The following is a 17,038-nucleotide window of genomic DNA, read 5'->3' on the forward strand; positions in this document are numbered from 1 at the left end:
AGAGAGAGAGAGAGAGAGAGCTGGTCACATATCGTCGCTCCAATTTCCCCTGTCTTTCGTGATTCACTACTCGTGATTCAGAATACGGTGAATACGTTTATAAGCTTCTCTTAAGTTACATTCTACTAACGATAACTTGAAAAAAGAGATTCTTTTGATATGTCAGATATTATCTTAATTAAAGTACATTGGCCACTTGTGTTATTATTATTCTCTTCACTGTATCGTGCTTAAACGTCTTACGTTTCTTTCATAATTAATACCGCGTAATTCTTATCTTTTTTTACTCTCTTTTCTCTTGGTTTTTTAAACCAATTATTTATCATTCGAAGAAATATATTTCTCAACGACGTTTATTAATTTAATTGCACGTGAACAATGATATTTTCGATGAAAGAAAAAATCGATCAGAATATTATAATATTTTCGAAGTTTAAAAATGAAACGAAATTGTTTTCCGTTCTGTCTCATGTCTGATTTTACGCGTGTACGTACTACCTAAAATATATAAAATAAAAATACATTTAGCACGCGAGAGAAAATGTGGTGGAAGAGGAGGAGGAGGAGGAGGAGGAAAACCAACCCACGTTGAAAGAAACGTCCTTTTGTCCTGTGTCGATCAGGGTGGCGCGCACGCGGATGAAAAAAAAGTTAAAAGAAATTATAATAAAAAAAGAAAAAAGAAAGAAAAAAGCTTTTCTCGAAAAGAATAGCATTTAAGAGGCAATTTACGGTATATATATATATACGCGTCTCTGTGACTTTAACGACGACGAGTCAGTCGGCTTTTTGACGCGACGGGACGCAACTTTTAGAAGAATTGGCAAGGATCCAATTCGTGAGTAATCCTGCACTTCCCGTGAGTGAGCACCCGCGCACCACACACACAACAAACAAAATAAATCATCCCGTATAACGCAGAGACGTTTAGGCGTTGGTTTTTTTTATTTTTCCACCCCCCTTATTTTCTTTTCTTTTTTTTCTTTTTTTTCTCTCATCCGTTGCAGTAATGGGGTTGTGTGTTATTAGTATTAGTAAAAAAGCTATCATGGTAAATAGAATAGTAATTGTAGTAGTAGTAATAGTAGTAGTAATAGAAGGTTCTCGAGGTTCTCTCTTTAAATATTTCAGTACGACGCCGACTCCTCATCGACTTTCACCCCCTCACTCTTTATCCACAACGATTTCTTTTTATCTTTCCATTCGTACGATTGAAAAAAATTCATCATTTTATTTTTCTATGTTTCTATTCAATTATACCGACAAATATCTCAGCGCAATTGAATGATGCTTGAAATAATCTATTAACATTTAGACGATTTAAATTCTAAGTAAAAAATACTTTCATATCGAATTGTCACGTTGGAATGTTTTCCCTCGAATATTCCACGACAATCTTTATTTTACGATTGTAAAGTAAGAAGTAAAAGAGAGAGAAAAAAAGAGAGAGAGAGAGAGTCGCGTGCACGAGCCACGTGGGCTAGAGGAAGAGAGAGGGGAAAAAAAGGGTGTTCACAGAATGATGATGGTGGGTGTTGATACACATCGGGTTATTTTCATTCGTACTTATTTTAATTAATTTTAACGATTTTCCAATTAGTTTCTTCCTATCTCTGTCTACTTTAACGTATACATATATTCTCTATCTTTGTCTGTTTGTCTCTTCCTCATTAATCTCATCCCTCTTGTGATCATCGTGGAGTCTCCCACGCAAGTCTACGCTTCACCATGGATAGCACAAATCGATAAATCTCAAGGCAGCTTCCGTAGCTTGCAGTATCTCCAACCTTCCTTCCTTCCTTCCTTCCGAACCCTCTCCCCCCCTTCCCACCCACATCACGCCTTATCTCATGAGACTCCTGTTATTTTCGATCAAACAGAAAAAGGGGTTCGAACTTTATCATCAAAGTTGTAAAGAGTTTATATTTCTTGAAAAAAAGATTTGATACACGACAATATGTTTCCCTTTAAGATGTTATCGTTAACGCGAGTAGGTCAGTGACATGTCCAATCAGCGTCCTTGACTTTCATCGAAGCTTGTATTTGAACAGATCATCATGATTGGCTACGACTGACTATATAGTCGCGTCGAGTAAAGAAGAGATGCGCATGCATGTAGGTCTTGTCGTCGTTAAAGATAAAGAGAGAGAGAGAGAAAGAGAGAGAGAGAGAGAGAAATGACGACTTTGGCTCTCTTCGATTCTCTTTCTCCCATTTTCTCTTGTTCTCTCTTTCTCTCTCAGGGTCATCGTCTCGTCAGAGGATGATGGTGTGTGCCGCGTGTATGCATACGGCTCCTACGATATCACCATCGATTCTCCCATTGGCCAGAAGCCAACGTGACTCACCGCCTCTAGGAAACCCCCGCGGTTTATGTACTTCGAGTTCGTTCAGTTTGCTTCGATCTCGAAACCAGCACGGTTCTATTCTTCTTCTTCTTCTTCTTCTTCATCATCATCATCATCATCAATTTTATCTTCTTTGTCCTCGTCAATTGTTGTTGACTATCTCGAATAATTGTTTGTTTAAAACTAGTGATCGATGTATTCGGTTAAAAGAACGTTTTAAATCGAATCGTATTGTGCATTTTTGTTTGTTTGTTTGTTTATCTTTACATTAAGAAATTAATATAAATTTGAGAAAGCAGAATAGGAACTAGGATCGATCAGTTACCATGGCTCCTCAAAATTTAGGTAAGGCTTGGACCGAGTTTTGAGGATTCGTTTTAATACCTTCTCGAACGATTAATCGAAGGGAAATACGACGAGATAGGGTGTAGAAACGAAAGGAGGAAGAGAGAAAGATGAACAACGCGTGGGGTTGCCTACCCTTCCAACCCTCTTTGTATCTATCTCTCTCTTTTTCTCTCTCTCAAATGAAAAGGGGTTGCAAAACGTTCGTGGGAAACGACAGGACTTCGGTACTCTCCTCGTTTCTTTCCTTTTTATCATTAGTCCTCTCATTCGAGGGTACTCGAGAAACTAAGTGTGAACTTGAAAGGGTTCCTACGATCTACAAGGGAAATACCTTTTTCTTGTTTAAACATAATATAAAAGAAATAAAATTTATCGATTTTATTCCGCGTTTACGATTATATCGTTTTGAAATATCTTTGACGGATAATAAAAAGATGGATTTTAAAGTAGAACAAAGAAAATATGAAATATCGATATTAGAAGACGCATGGGGGGAAAAACGAGAGGAAAACATTCATCGGTCGTAGGATTTTACCGTGAGCGTATTGATTTTCTCGATATATATATATATATATATATATATATATATATATATATATATATATATATATACATATATACTCCCCTTGTGTGCTAGTGGACGCAACTCTGTCGCTGTTCTGCGTCGGTTTACGTCGAGCGTTAAGGCGATATCGATTTTTGACAGCTGCTACGGAACCGAAAAGCACGTTTAGAAAGGGGTGCACGAGGGTAGCACGCAAAGACACACACTACCCGCACGCGGGTAGCCCTTCGATGAGTACCGCGGAGTGTGCGTACGCGCGTTCATCTTGTTCACTTTTTTCTTCTTGGGTTTTTTTTTTTCGTTAGTTCTATTTCCCTTTTTCCGCGGTCGTTTAGAATTACCAATTGGAATTGATAAAGAGAAAAATAGATTCGTTAAGTAATTAAAAAAATAAAAGGGAAAGAAAGATGACAATTGTATTTCTAAGGTACGGATGATGGAGGAGCGGCTGGTGAAGGGTGAATACTGCCTGAGCACATCCGGCGTTGGTTCTCCGCCTCATTCGTTGCCGTCAACTTCCGGCACACAGAATGAAAAGCTCGAGGACGTTAGATGTGCTTGCATCTCGAAATTAGAGACCCAGGTCGAGGAACAGGTGAGTAATCATATTTCTTATTAGATTATTCATATCGGTAAATACGTTTATATACTTTATCGTCAATTTCTTTCTACGAATTATTCGATAAGACCTTATCGTATTTTATCGTCTACGTTGTCATCTTCGATCGTTCTTAGAGACAATTAAGACTGCAAGATGCGAGACAAGTTGAGGCGAAAGCCGCTAGAATAAAGGAATGGGTTACCAATAAGCTACGGGAACTCGAACAACAGAATCAACATTTGAGGGAGCAGAATAACAAGTGCAATCAACAATTGGAATTATTGCGTAATCACATAACAAATATCGGTTTGAAACCACCTGTGAGTAATATAACGATCTGATAAAAATCAAATAAAACATGATTTTGTTCAATGATTGAAATCACGTACGATATCCTATTAAAACGAATTTGTTTTTGTTCATAGGCACCAACGAGGGCATCCCTTTCATTGGAAGTAGATCCAACGTTGCGTAGACGATCGGAAAGCTTAGAAGGGACACCACAGACCGTACCGGAAAACGTTCAAAGTTCCGTAGCCGAACCACAGACCGGTAGCAAGCACAGAAGACATCTTTCCGCGTGTGGAACCATTCAACGTGGAATACCAACCACCAACATGGATTCGAGGTAGAGCAGCTTTCATCTTTTTATCAAAATTAGAAACCGATTTAATAACTTTCCTTACTTTTCCTACTATGTATCATCCATTATCCGTTCTTAATAGATCACCAGACTTTTGTCAATCTAATCATTTGAATTCGTCGTTGATCAAACGTACCCTGATTCTCCTTGGGAGGTCTCACGACGTAATAGCGGCGCCCGACTTTCCGAACCGTGGTACCCTGTAACGTCCTGGGACTTCCTGCGGGGATCTCTCGACTTGTGTCATTTTCGAAATCTTGCTTCTGTTTCTTCATTCTTTATTGTTTTATTTTTTTTTATTTCTTTTTCCGTTCTATTCGATTAAAAATCTATTTTATCGATCCGATGATACATCACGCTTAACAATTCACGCGCGTGCACGTGCCTTTTCTTAATTTCTTTCTTTGATCATCAGACAAATAATCTGTTTTCTATTTCTGATGTTTTTTTTCTCTTTTTTTTTTTATTTAATTTAATTTAAGTACCTGTTTTCTTTTTCTACTTTGTTTCTTCTTTTTTTTCTTTTTTTTTTTTTTTTATTAAAATTGTTCTATCCTTGTTACTCGTTCATTTTTTTTTCCAATAGCTTACTCTCCGAGGAGTTAGCGGCAGCCGTGGAAAATTTGGTGATGCTGCCCAATATACCAGGTGTTTCCGAGACTAGTGGTAGAGACAGTGGTAGCTCTGAGGCTGTGCACGATTACGCGGAGATTTATACGCCAAGTAGAGAAGGAATGAATTGGGGACAGAACAGTGGACAAGGTCCCAGACCACCTACACCGCCTCTTCATAGATTTCCCAGTTGGGAAGCAAAGATATATCAGGTAACGTCTCGTACGAGACTCCTATGTTTCTTCGCGTATTTTTCAACTTTGAAGATGGAGTTGAGAAACTTTGTCCTTAAATTATATTTCTTTCTTTCTCTCTTTATTTATTTCTTTCTTTCTATTTTCTGTTGTACACAATCGTATATCTTCTCGTAGGTGGCAGACGGTGGTCTTGGCATCGGTCCACCAACGAATGAAGAATCGGCACCATCTTCGATGACTAACACAACCAGTTCATCGAAACATTCTCAAGCTACTACTGGACATAATTTAACGGCACATAATTCTCAAGGCTATTGCGATATATCGGTTCCAGTATATGCTACTGTTAAAGGTAAATATAACACATATACTACCGTTAAATTAAATTATATATAATTTTAAATTGAGATACACTATATTGTATTTCGATTTGTTTTCTAGGACGTGCCAGCCAAATCAGATCAATGCCGTTTGGTGACAGTTCCGATGACAGTTCGGACGGTGAAGAACATCCGAATCAAACGGAAACCAATACTAGAATTACCAATAGTTCTTCAGATAATACAGATTCTTCTCTCGGTAGTGGGAGTAGTCCATCGAAAAGCGTGAAAACGACTAGCAGTTTAAGTCCAGCGAAAAGAAGCTCCAGTGGTTCTCCCAGTAAAAGCGTAAAACGTGGTGAGTTTCTAGATAATGATCTTTTATATTTGTTTGTCCTAGTTAGTTCTGTTATTCTCGTTGGAAAGTATCGAACTCCCGGCAACTTCGAAATTTTCCTTTTCACAGATACCTCACTTGAATCTGGCTTGTCAGAAGATTATGCCATACCACCTGACGCATTGAGCTCGACGTCTCTCGAGTCAAGCATGCCTAGTCTTTTGATGCGAGTTTCCGGTGAAAGTCCTAAGAAACAGGAATCTTTAGAAAAGACTGGACACTTGGCTAAACTTGGTGGAAAGTTGAAAACTTGGCGTAAGAGATGGTTCGTTTTAAAGAACGGAGTGCTCACTTATTGGAAAAGTCAGAATGACGTCAATAGAAAACCTCAGGGTCAAATTGTGTTGGATGAAGTTTGCAGGTAAATAATGATCACGTCAATTTGATAATGTTATTTGTATTATTTTATTGTCAAAGTGTTTAACGATATTTTTCTTTATTCGATAAGGATAAATAGGGCGGAAGGTGCTGCTACTTTCGAAATTTCTACCGGCAAGAAGACCTATTATCTAACTGCGGATTGCATTGCGACGATGGAAGATTGGATTAGAGTTCTACAGAATGTACAAAGGCGGAACGCAACTAAATTACTTCTCAGTAAGGAAGACAACAAACCTACGATACAGGGCTGGTTGACTAAAGTCAAAAATGGCCACGCCAAGAAGTGCTGGTGCGTTCTCATTGGAAAAATGTTCCTGTATTTTAAGTGCCCAAACGATACGGTAAGTGTACATGTATATATGTATATCAATGATAACATTTTTAACGATTGGATATCAAGTATGTTGTTTTTTTAATTATGTTTTTTAGAATCCTATCGGTCAGATAAATATGAGAGACGCCAGAGTGGAGGAAGTGGAGCACGTGTCAGACAGCGATAGCGAGGAAAGAGACGCCGAGTGTCCTCACGAAAGAACGATTGGAATCTTTCCAACGCATCAAGGTCCTACGTATTTGTTAATGCCTCACAAACAGGATAAAGACAATTGGTTATACCACTTGACGGTTGTCTCGGGTGGTGGACCAAGCGCGGGAACTCAATACGAACAGTTGGTGCAAAGGTTAATGGAAACTGATGGTGATCCTAGCTGTGTACTCTGGAGACATCCTCTTTTACTTCATACGAAGGAAAATATTACCAGTCCGTTAACTAGTTTGACATCCGAAGCCTTGCAAACAGAAGCTATTAAACTTTTCAAGGTTGGTGTTAGCAAATCTCCAAGTGTATCATATTTTGATACACAACATTACCAAAATCGTATTGTTCAATAGGCTTGTCAGCTGTTTATGTCGGTTGCGGTAGAACAAGCAGGCATTGATTACCACGTGGTCCTGGCACAAAATGCGTTACAGCAATGCCTAGATCAGCCTGAACTTCAATCGGAATTTATATGCGCATTGGTAAAGCAGACAAGTCGTCACACACAACACCGTTTGGGCGTACAGGTAAAAAAGGCCGCCAGACTTGTGTCGCTGGGTACTGCGCGCGTTGTAAGTCCTGCTTATTGTTTAACAAACACTCTTTGCCCTGTACCATTTTTTCAAATTGACTGGATCGTGCGAAATAATATCGTACGAATATACATATATATACATATATACATATATACATATACACATATATGTTAACTCGTCTCGTACGAGTAGCTTTTGTACTATAAACAAAAAAGAAAAAAAAAAATATTCTGCATCGTGATACACGTTCGAAAGTTTAATGTGCTTCTGTGTGAGAAGAATAAAAAAGAAAAAAATGGTACATTGGGTACGCTTAGTCAAGTATTATACGTAATCGTTCAGTTCACATAAGCGAGATATCAAAAAATACTTATCTTTTTTTTTTAATTTTTATTTTTTTATTTTTTATCTCTTATATATATAGAAAAACTAACTTTATTACTTTCGATTAACCATGTAGAGCCATGCGTTTTTTCTCTCTCTTTCTCTTTCTCTCTTTCTCGCCATAATACTTGACGAAGTTTAACAAAAGGAAAAAAAAAGAAAAAAATTAAAAAAAAAAAAAGAATTTTAGTTTTAACAATTCATTCATATTTCATTTTCATTTGCCGCTTTGAGTGTGCTGCTCCTAGGCTCTTTTATATATATCTATATATATATATATATATATATTTCTAAACCGCATGCGTTTGTTTTTTCTCTTCTGGACATATTATTAATTTATAATAAGTTTTTTTTGGTTTGTTGATTATATATTTTTTTTCCATTTTTTTTTTTTTACGTTTTTACTATACGAATCGTACTTTTTAATATTTATACATCATACCCGATCACCTCACCCAACCTGACGCCCTTCATGTGAGCCGAACATATTTCGACAATTTTCTCATCGTGCAAACGCCATAATTTTTCTTTTCATTATTAATCATAGATCGCATTTCTCTGTCTATTTCTTTTTTCTACAATAATCATATAAAAAAGCGTTTCGCATCATATATTATATACATATATATATGGTATATTAAAATAGTTGTCAAAATACGTTCTGCGGCACACACACTTGCAGAATGGTATGTTGGTGTACATAAGAACCACACACAGAAAAACATCTTTTTTAGATTGTTGTTTTGTTTTATTTTTCTCTCTATCTCAAACGATTCTTTTATTTATTTTTCTGCAATAGCTCATATTTTAAGATATTTTCTCTGTTTGAATGCTGCTTAGAGAATTAGATTTTGATCGCCCGTATAAACAAATCAATCAATCAATCAATCAAACAAACAAACCAACAAATAAACAGACAAAACAAACAAACAAACTATTAAAATTATCTTTTTTTACGATAAAATAACTAAAGCTAGTTATCTTCCATTAGTGAATCATTTTTTACGGAAATCTTTCATCGTAGTATGCAAAATATAAAATTCTATCAAAAATTCGCATCGTCTTAGAGAATATACATGTATATACATATATATATATATATATATATACATGTATATTTTTTATACAGCTTGGCAAAGTAATAAAAAAAAAAAAATAAAAAATAAAAATCACGTTCATTTTCTTAAATTAATAAAAATGAGCGCAAGGAAGGGTAATGCTTTCTCTTTTAAATCTGTGGAAAAAAAAGAAGAAAAAAAAAAAAGAAAAATAGAAAAATAAATCAGACTCACATGGCCTTTTAAAAGCGCTTTTATCACATCCACATTTATTAATTTCATCGATCTTACGGTCCATGCATTTTTATTGTGATTAACATATAGAGTTACGTTTGGAATATAATTCGATTCCCCATTCACATATATTATAATAATATACTAACTACTTGCCATTGATAAGAAAGAAAACAAAAAAACAAAAGGTTCATTGCATTTTAAACAAAATACAGTCTCACGAGACTCGATGAATTATTACAGTTTCTTATTTTGAACAATTATTATAGAAAATAAAATTATTCATTAGATGTATATGTATATATATATGTGTGTATACATACATACATATATATATATATCATGTCATAATTCATGTTATTTCAAATTGTTTATTTTGGATGAATTAAAAAATCCCCTTGCTAAATGAAAGCTTCTTCCTTAAGAGAAAAAAAAAAAAGAAAAAAGAAAAAGATAAATATTGAGAAAAGAAAAATATTTGACGATATTAAAGTCTCATCGAGAAGACGTAGACGATAGAATAGGTATGGTTCAGTACAGGGATGTAGTAGTATGCCAGCATACCATTGCAGCAGCTCCTCCTCTGCGCCACGCAATCGCTCTTCACCTGCGATACGCAAAGTCCCGCGGCAAATGGCAGCGGTGAAAATGCGGACGCACAATCGACGGCCTCGTCTTCTCACAGTCCTCCGCTCACGCAGGGCCACTCTACATCGACTATCTTGGATTGCAAAACTAATCCTGCCCAGTACGTTCTTATCCAAGGATGGCAGCTACTTGCACTGGCAGTCTCGCTATTTCTGCCAAGGAACAATCGGCTTTTGTGGTATTTGAAGTTGCACTTGCAAAGGAATGCTGACAGCAAGTAAATATCATCTTATTTTTTTTTTTTTTTCTTTCTTTCTTTCTATTGCATTTGATGATGATGATGATGATATTACTAATGCTTGTGTTTCTTTTTTTTTTTTTTTTTTTTTTTTTTTCTTTCTTTCTTTCTTTGGTTGGTCTTTAGAACGGAATGTGGTAAATACGCAGCCTACTGCGAGAGAGCTTTGGAAAGAACACTGCAGAACGGTGGAAGGGAAGTTAAACCATCACGTATGGAAGTACTTTCTATATTGATGAAAAATCCATACCATCATTCCTTGCCACATGCTATACCTGTACACTTCTTAAATGGCACTTATCAAGTAGTCAGTTTCGATGGTAGCACTACGATAGAGGAATTTATAAATACGTTAAATCAAGAGATTGGTTGTCGGGACGTACATCAGTCGGGTTTTACATTATTCAGTGATGATCCTATAGAAAAAGATCTCGAACATTTTATCGATCTTCAAGCGAAGGTATTAAATATAGAAATGTAACTATACGTTTATCGGACAAATTATGATTCTATATTAATATTTTATTTTAGCTTTGTGATATTATTTCGAAATGGGAGACAGCTTTGCGCGAAAAAAGATCGGGTAAATTTGAAAATACTAGAGTTATACAATTGACGTACAAATCGCGATGTTATTGGAGGCAAGCAGCTAAAATGGAAACCGACAGGGAAAGATTATTACTGTGTTATCAAGTAAATCAACAAGTAGTACAAGGAAAATTTCCTTTGAACCGTGATCTTGCTTTTGAGCTTGCATCATTGATGGCACAGGTCTGTTTATGTCAAAATTCACTTTTTACATTGAGCCACTTGATCTTTTTTATGTTTCTTTACATTGCAGATCGATTTTGGGGAATACAATAACGACAAAGCACGTGGAAGCGGTCCTGGAAGTAATCCGCATCATTTAGTTTATCAAGCATTAGATAAATTTTTTCCAATACGCTATCGGATCAACATCACTGGTGATCAATTGAGGTACACATAAAAGAATGATTGTTAAATTCATGTTGATATTACTAGAGATAAAAATCTTTAAACATTAATACGTAAATAAAAAATTGTTATGCAGAGAATTACAGGAGAAACTTCAAGAAAAATGGATCGCTTTACGAGGACGCAGTGTATTAGATTGTGTTCGTATATATTTAACGTGTACCAGAAAGTGGCCTTTTTTCGGAGCTACACTTTATCAAGCTAAAGTAAATATTATCATTGATGCGAAAAAATAATTTAAATGTATAATAAATATACATGATAAATCATCGAAAATAATATTTTCCAGTTGAAACAAAATGATCCGGTAACCGTTTGGATAGCAGTTAACGAAGATAGCGTAACGTTACTCGAATTACAAACAATGGCAGTAATGTGCCGTTATAATTACGCAAATATAGTCACTTTTGGAGGCTGTTTAGATGATTTCATGCTGGTTGCTTGCCCAGACGAGGGTGCCGCGGAACAAAAACTTCTTTTCGCTCTTTCCAAACCGAAGGTATGCGATTTTAAAAAGAACATCTTTTCATATAATTTAAATTATATGATTTTCGAATAAATAAAAATAATGTACGCGTGGCTTACAGATATTAGAGATAACGCTATTAATAGCTGATTACATGAATGCACTTGGACACGCTTTACCTGGCACCCCTCAAATGAATACTTTAACACGCAATGGTTCACACAGATCTATAAAATCGACTCTTAGACCTGCTACTGGTTTGTAAAGAATTATTTATATTATTTCAATGAAAAGAGAATAAGATTATTACTTGACAACATTTATTTTAGGTTCAAGTTGTCTTCCAACACAGCCGGATATTTTGAAATCAACTCCAGATCACCAAAGACCTTAAAAAGACTGGTTGGATTATATTTGAGAATGATGTGAAAGAATGTGTTTACTGACTTATCAAAGTTTGACCGATTGACCGATTGTCAAGGCACTAACTTTATATACAAAGGTATAATCTATTGTATTATAAGGATAAAAAAAAAGAAGAAAATAGCAGACAAACTATTTGTGCGAATGGTATATCAGATAGCACTAGAACGAGAGAGAGAGAGAGAGAGAAAGAGAGAAAGAGAGAGAGAAAGAGAGAGAGCAGTGAGTGCAGCAGTTATTTTGGTTGTGTTTTGTGTAAATTAGAATGGAAGCTTGTAGATGACTTTTGTGTAAATATTTAACGGCGCATATAGCACAGAGAGACCATATACCATGTGTATATATGGTGCAACAGAATGACTGAAAATTACTCGAATCGATTTGTAACACTGCCTAATTAGTATGTCTAATTACATCGAATAATTTCATGTTAAAAAGCTGAGCATCGTGCGGAAACGTTTTGCTACCGTATTTATATACCAAATACGAATCTCTAGTATAAAATACTAAATTTATGTGATGTATCACGTACTATGTACATATATATTAATCAGAATTACTGAATGTGTTTAGAAATTTAGTATTAAAACAAAATAATAATAACTATAAGAAGAAGAAAAAAGAAATACGCAGATAAAGAAAAAGTAATATGCGATAACTACTACTCTCTGATAGGAGAGAGAGAGAGAGAGAGAGCATGTCGAATAAAAATAAAAATTAATAATAAATAAAAAAAAAAAGACAAGAAAATGTACTTCTTGCCAAACAAAGTGCGGTAATAATACAACAGCTTTTGTACAACTCGTATGTGAAAAATCAATTTAACAAAAACGGTGTGAATTGAACTGAATTCCTATACTGTCAGAGCACAGAAAAAAAAAAAGATGTTTTTTGAGATGCTATTGATTTGGAGACATTTTGACAATTTTTCTTCCGCGTATCGTATTATCTGTTAAAAAATGATTATGAATACCGAACGACGACGAGGATAAGGAATATAAAGAGAAGCTATTGTTTTTTCAATCACTTCGACGACGGACCTCGGAAAAGATTTTTTCTATATACCGAAAGTAATGTGACAAAACTTCTTATATATTGTATTATTATATAATTCTGATAAAATAGCTAGTCTCATATAGTTTATATTTATTTAATATGTAAACGAATATCTTTTTGTTTATATAAAGACACGACCAAATAGATGTAAAGGGGAACATATTTTATTTAACATTTTTAGCATCGTTCCTGCATAGTAAAAGAAAACACAAACGCAAAAGAAATACACATTATTCGAATTTTAATTTAATATTCTCTCTTATAGAAGTTTTGTACCCGGCTTGAACGTGTGTCCTACGTAACTAGTTAATGTCTTCCTTCTCATTAGTAAAACACAAGCGAATATATAAAGTTGAAGTAGGGCTTGATCGTACAATACGTACAAAACTTCTATAATTTGATATTATTATTTGAGATAGGCTGAGTATGATCGTGCCTCATCCCTTTGAGCAGAATAGACGAATAAATAATATCTATGCACAGCTTCGTTTGGCGCATTAAAGATTTATATAAATTATTCGAGATCCTCAGAAAAAATACTGGAAACAGTACAAAGATATGCAAGAACGACACTTTGTCCTTAATTTTTATAATACGCAAACTAAATACTATTATGTAGGTGCTTAGCACCTTTGTATCATGATGCAGTGAAATCATTCATTCTGTAAATATCATATATTAGGCTTAAGTTTTTAAATGTAGTAGAGTCAATATGGAGAAGAAGAAGACAGCCATTAAATAACAATCGTCATGAAAAAATTATTCAACCTGTATGTCGTAGATGGCTGTCTATAGTATTCTACTAAGCCTACCATCTTACATTTCTATTTATTATTTATTCGCATAAAGTGGCGCATAAAGGCATGATGAGCGGTGACAAGCAGGAAATATTGTACTATTGTACAGAAAAGCAAAATAAACTGCTTGAATCTGCGGATAAGAGAAAACCTGTACCTTTACCTTTTAATTTAATAGAAATCATCTTAGAAACTAAGTAAGATTAATTGATGCAATATAATGAATGTTTCTTTTTTATTCCTGTTTATTTTTAATAATACACAAAAATATGCAAGTGTACCTTAGGATTAATCGACCTCCTCTGGTCTAACAGGATGCGTTAATGGTATTACAGATTTTTTAGTCACGTCTCTTGAAAGTGCTTTTCTCATATCTTGAAAATATATTCAAAAGATATTAAATTAACGTATTAAAAATTCATTTTTATCTTGTTAAATTTTTTAAATAATTACCGTAAGCATTTTCATCAGGATCTCCGTTATAATATTCTAATACTGTTCTGTACACAATATAACCCAATTGCTGATACATCTTAATAGCCACTTTGTTACTAACTCTGACAAACAAATCCACAAAGTATGCCTGTTTCCTATAAACAAAGCACACATGTAATTATTCTCCTGTTTATTGCTTCTCATTTAAAAAACTTTCTCTATTTCAAAAACTTACTTTTCCGATAATTCTTCTAGAAATTTAATCAACATTGCTGCAAGACCAAGTCTTCTATGATCAGGTGAAACGGTAAGAGCTGTTACATGACCATGCCAATTTTCTGCAATACCTTCCGCCTTTCCCATAACTACAAAATAATATTAAAAAGAACATAATAATCCTATATAAATACATTATGGTGTCATTTTTATTAAATCGGCACATAAAATATAAATTACAAAAATTATTTCATGGAAGGAAATCTTTGTACTTACTGTAGCCCATTATTTCACCACTTGGTGATTCAGCAACTTGGAAATATTCCGGCCAGTGTGCCAAATATTGCATATAAAAGGAGACTCCATACTATAGAAATAAAAAATTAAAGAAAAATATAGGATGTCAAATAATAAAAGTGAGCTTGACCGAGAAAAAAAAATTGTTTTTATAATAGGAGGCTCAATACTTTTCAACCCATCCACGTATGGCGTGCGTTTGGATTTATATATATACATTATTATATAATTCTAAAATAATAGCTGTGTATTTTAATTAATATTTGAAATGAAAAGGATACTGTTTCCGTAAGTGGATCTAGATTCCTAAAAAACAAAATAAAAAGAATTAAGTAATATAAATACACGCTAAAACGAAACGTAATGAAAAAGAAAAAGTTAGGTTATAAAGTGATATTGTTTGAAATAACTCGTATAACTTACGTACACATTATTAAATTTGAATAAATCGGTGCACGTGAAGGGTCTCAGCGTAGTCATCTTTTCTTAGAAAAGAAATAAGGTCCTGTTATGATACTAAATAAAACTTTTATCACGAAACAATAATACGAGTAACTTATCACTAAACGGAGAAAAATTCCATTAGAAAAAAAGGAAAGGTAAATTAATAAAATTTAATTAACACGTCGTTTACTATTGTTTAAATATAAATGTTAATAAAATTGATTTTATCATCTAATCTGTTATTTAAAATTATACTTAACACAATACAATACACTTGGTTAGAAATTGTCAAAAATTATTGACTATCAACACTCAGAATGGTAAACCCCTAATAGGGCTGCCAACAATATAATTTTTATCTAGAGACTTCAGATTTAGTAATATTTATTCGGTTTCTAGTTTTATTGGTTATTTTTTAAAAAGAACCTTGCATTTGCATGAACAGTAAGCAATAAGCAATGAGTTAAAGTATGAAATTGATATTTAATGTCAAGTATAAAAAATCCGGAAATCCTGTTGCAAATCCGGAGACAATAAATGTAGGTTTTTTTTTTATTTTATGACCTTCTAAGCGAAGACTATCTATTTTCGAGAGAAAGAAAGAGAGTTTCTCTATAATATTAGCGTACCAAAAAATAATAGGATAACAAGCAAAAGTAAATCCAATATATTATTTTTTTTTCTTTCTTTTTTTCAAATAATTTTTAACTATCATTTTTACTTATTATTGTTTACTTTTTTACTTTACTTTACCTACTACCCTTTACTTACTTTATTACTTTATTCAACCACACGCGCGAGCTTTATTTCAAGTCACTTCTTTTCTTTCTCGCCCAATATTTTCTACTTTCTGTATTGTTTCATATCCATTTCTTACCTGACCGTTTCATTTTCAACCCTACATAAATCTCTTTCATCATTCACCTTTACATCTTTCCAATTCCCCCACATGTATATGTTCTATATTTAAAATACTAATTATATAATATAAAAATAATATAATGAAACAATAGAAAATATACGTATAAAAAAAACATATGAAATATCTTAAAAACTCATTCGTACCATCAATCAGTTAATATAATGATTCGTACCTAAAAAAAAAAGAAAAAAAACCATAAAGAAACAAAAACTTTTGGCCCACTTTGTATTCGTCATTAAAACAGTACGTTAATAAATTTTCGCGAACATCCTATTTAATTTGCATCTTATTTCTAACGAGATGAAGAAAAAAGAGGCTGACTTTTTTTCGTTCGTTAAGTTTCCAGGTAAAAACCGAGACCGAGCGTGAAGCTATTAAACTTTTGGCGAGGTACTATGCATACATATATTTTCGGGTAAACGAGCCTGTACCTGTCTCTAAGTAAATTTTTCTGCTTGTAATTTCGATAGCATCGTTATGCTTTAGAAACGTTACATTGTTTCTATGTAAGACAGTATTACACATCCCTGTAATTTTATCGTAGAAAAAAAGAGAAAAAAAGAAAGGAAAAAAAGAGAATCGAGGAGTTACGCACGTGCAAAAATTTACCGTAATCATAATTGTTCCTTCCCTAATTACGTAGATACCATAGGCATACTATCTATGCGTACGAATTCGTTTTAATTCTAGAAAAAAGATTAGCATAAATCATTTTTCAACACGAGATCGAGTCATTCTCTTAGGAATAATATTATTTTTTCTTTTTCTTTGAAACGTGACCTATTATTAACGGGATGATTAATTCTTTTAAAAAACGAGTTGCTATTTAATTAATTTACACTGTACTTACAATTAAACGAACGTATTACACGTTTTAACCGATTATAAATTCGAAGATTCATAAGAATATTAGTTTTTTCGTTCTTATAAGAAAATTC

The 17,038-nt window shown here is 33.9% G+C and overlaps 2 protein-coding genes across 15 annotated transcripts in view; one reads left to right on the plus strand and one right to left on the minus strand.

The window, feature by feature from the left end:
- Window positions 1-13,924, plus strand: part of LOC106783994 (uncharacterized protein CG43867) — a 131,333-nt gene extending 117,409 nt beyond the window's left edge. For 6 of the 12 annotated variants that reach the window (XM_014743044.1, XM_014743045.1, XM_014743043.1 and 3 more), the window contains exons 4-21: window positions 3,689-3,856; window positions 3,997-4,182; window positions 4,288-4,490; window positions 5,092-5,329; window positions 5,489-5,666; window positions 5,756-5,992; window positions 6,101-6,392; window positions 6,480-6,753; window positions 6,842-7,231; window positions 7,304-7,522; window positions 9,735-10,027; window positions 10,175-10,508; window positions 10,580-10,819; window positions 10,890-11,026; window positions 11,121-11,250; window positions 11,334-11,543; window positions 11,632-11,767; window positions 11,840-13,924. In XM_014743044.1, coding sequence (XP_014598530.1) covers window positions 3,689-3,856; window positions 3,997-4,182; window positions 4,288-4,490; window positions 5,092-5,329; window positions 5,489-5,666; window positions 5,756-5,992; window positions 6,101-6,392; window positions 6,480-6,753; window positions 6,842-7,231; window positions 7,304-7,522; window positions 9,735-10,027; window positions 10,175-10,508; window positions 10,580-10,819; window positions 10,890-11,026; window positions 11,121-11,250; window positions 11,334-11,543; window positions 11,632-11,767; window positions 11,840-11,904 — 3,930 coding nt within the window. In that variant the 3' untranslated portion in view covers window positions 11,905-13,924. The remainder of the gene's footprint in view (window positions 1-3,688; window positions 3,857-3,996; window positions 4,183-4,287; window positions 4,491-5,091; window positions 5,330-5,488; window positions 5,667-5,755; window positions 5,993-6,100; window positions 6,393-6,479; window positions 6,754-6,841; window positions 7,232-7,303; window positions 7,523-9,734; window positions 10,028-10,174; window positions 10,509-10,579; window positions 10,820-10,889; window positions 11,027-11,120; window positions 11,251-11,333; window positions 11,544-11,631; window positions 11,768-11,839) is intronic. The other 6 variants (XM_014743051.1, XM_014743054.1, XM_014743052.1 and 3 more) reach the window with 6 other exon arrangements.
- Window positions 12,821-15,526, minus strand: LOC106783995 (N-alpha-acetyltransferase 20). 3 transcript variants are annotated; one of them, XM_014743057.1, is made up of 7 exons: window positions 15,162-15,526; window positions 15,016-15,040; window positions 14,714-14,804; window positions 14,457-14,586; window positions 14,240-14,376; window positions 14,068-14,160; window positions 12,821-13,919 (listed from the first exon to the last, which is right to left on the minus strand). In XM_014743057.1, the coding sequence occupies exons 1-6, from the start codon at window positions 15,212-15,214 to the stop codon at window positions 14,075-14,077; spliced, it is 522 nt and encodes a 173-aa protein (XP_014598543.1). In that variant the 5' UTR covers window positions 15,215-15,526; the 3' UTR covers window positions 12,821-13,919; window positions 14,068-14,074. The 3 variants fall into 3 exon arrangements, with proteins under 3 accessions (XP_014598543.1, XP_014598542.1, XP_014598545.1); XM_014743056.1 differs by lacking the exon at window positions 12,821-13,919 and having other exon boundaries at window positions 13,994-14,160; XM_014743059.1 differs by lacking the exon at window positions 12,821-13,919 and having other exon boundaries at window positions 13,994-14,160; window positions 15,016-15,032; window positions 15,439-15,470.
- Window positions 15,527-17,038: the final 1,512 nt, after the last annotated feature.

The sequence above is a fragment of the Polistes canadensis genome, unplaced genomic scaffold (genome assembly GCF_001313835.1).
Source record: "Polistes canadensis isolate GaletaPanama2010 unplaced genomic scaffold, ASM131383v1 scaffold_28, whole genome shotgun sequence".
Lineage (NCBI taxonomy): Eukaryota > Metazoa > Arthropoda > Insecta > Hymenoptera > Vespidae > Polistes > Polistes canadensis.

Bases quoted from the DNA above. Each gene is read 5' to 3' on its own strand.
- LOC106783995 (XM_014743057.1), bottom strand. From the start codon at position 15,214: ATGACTACGCTGAGACCCTTCACGTGCACCGATTTATTCAAATTTAAT. The intron at 14,377-14,456 runs GTAAGTTTTTGA...CTTTGTTTATAG, and splicing joins CTAGAAGAATTATCGGAAAA to GAAACAGGCATACTTTGTGG. The intron at 14,161-14,239 runs GTAATTATTTAA...TATATTTTCAAG, and splicing joins TCCTGATGAAAATGCTTACG to ATATGAGAAAAGCACTTTCA.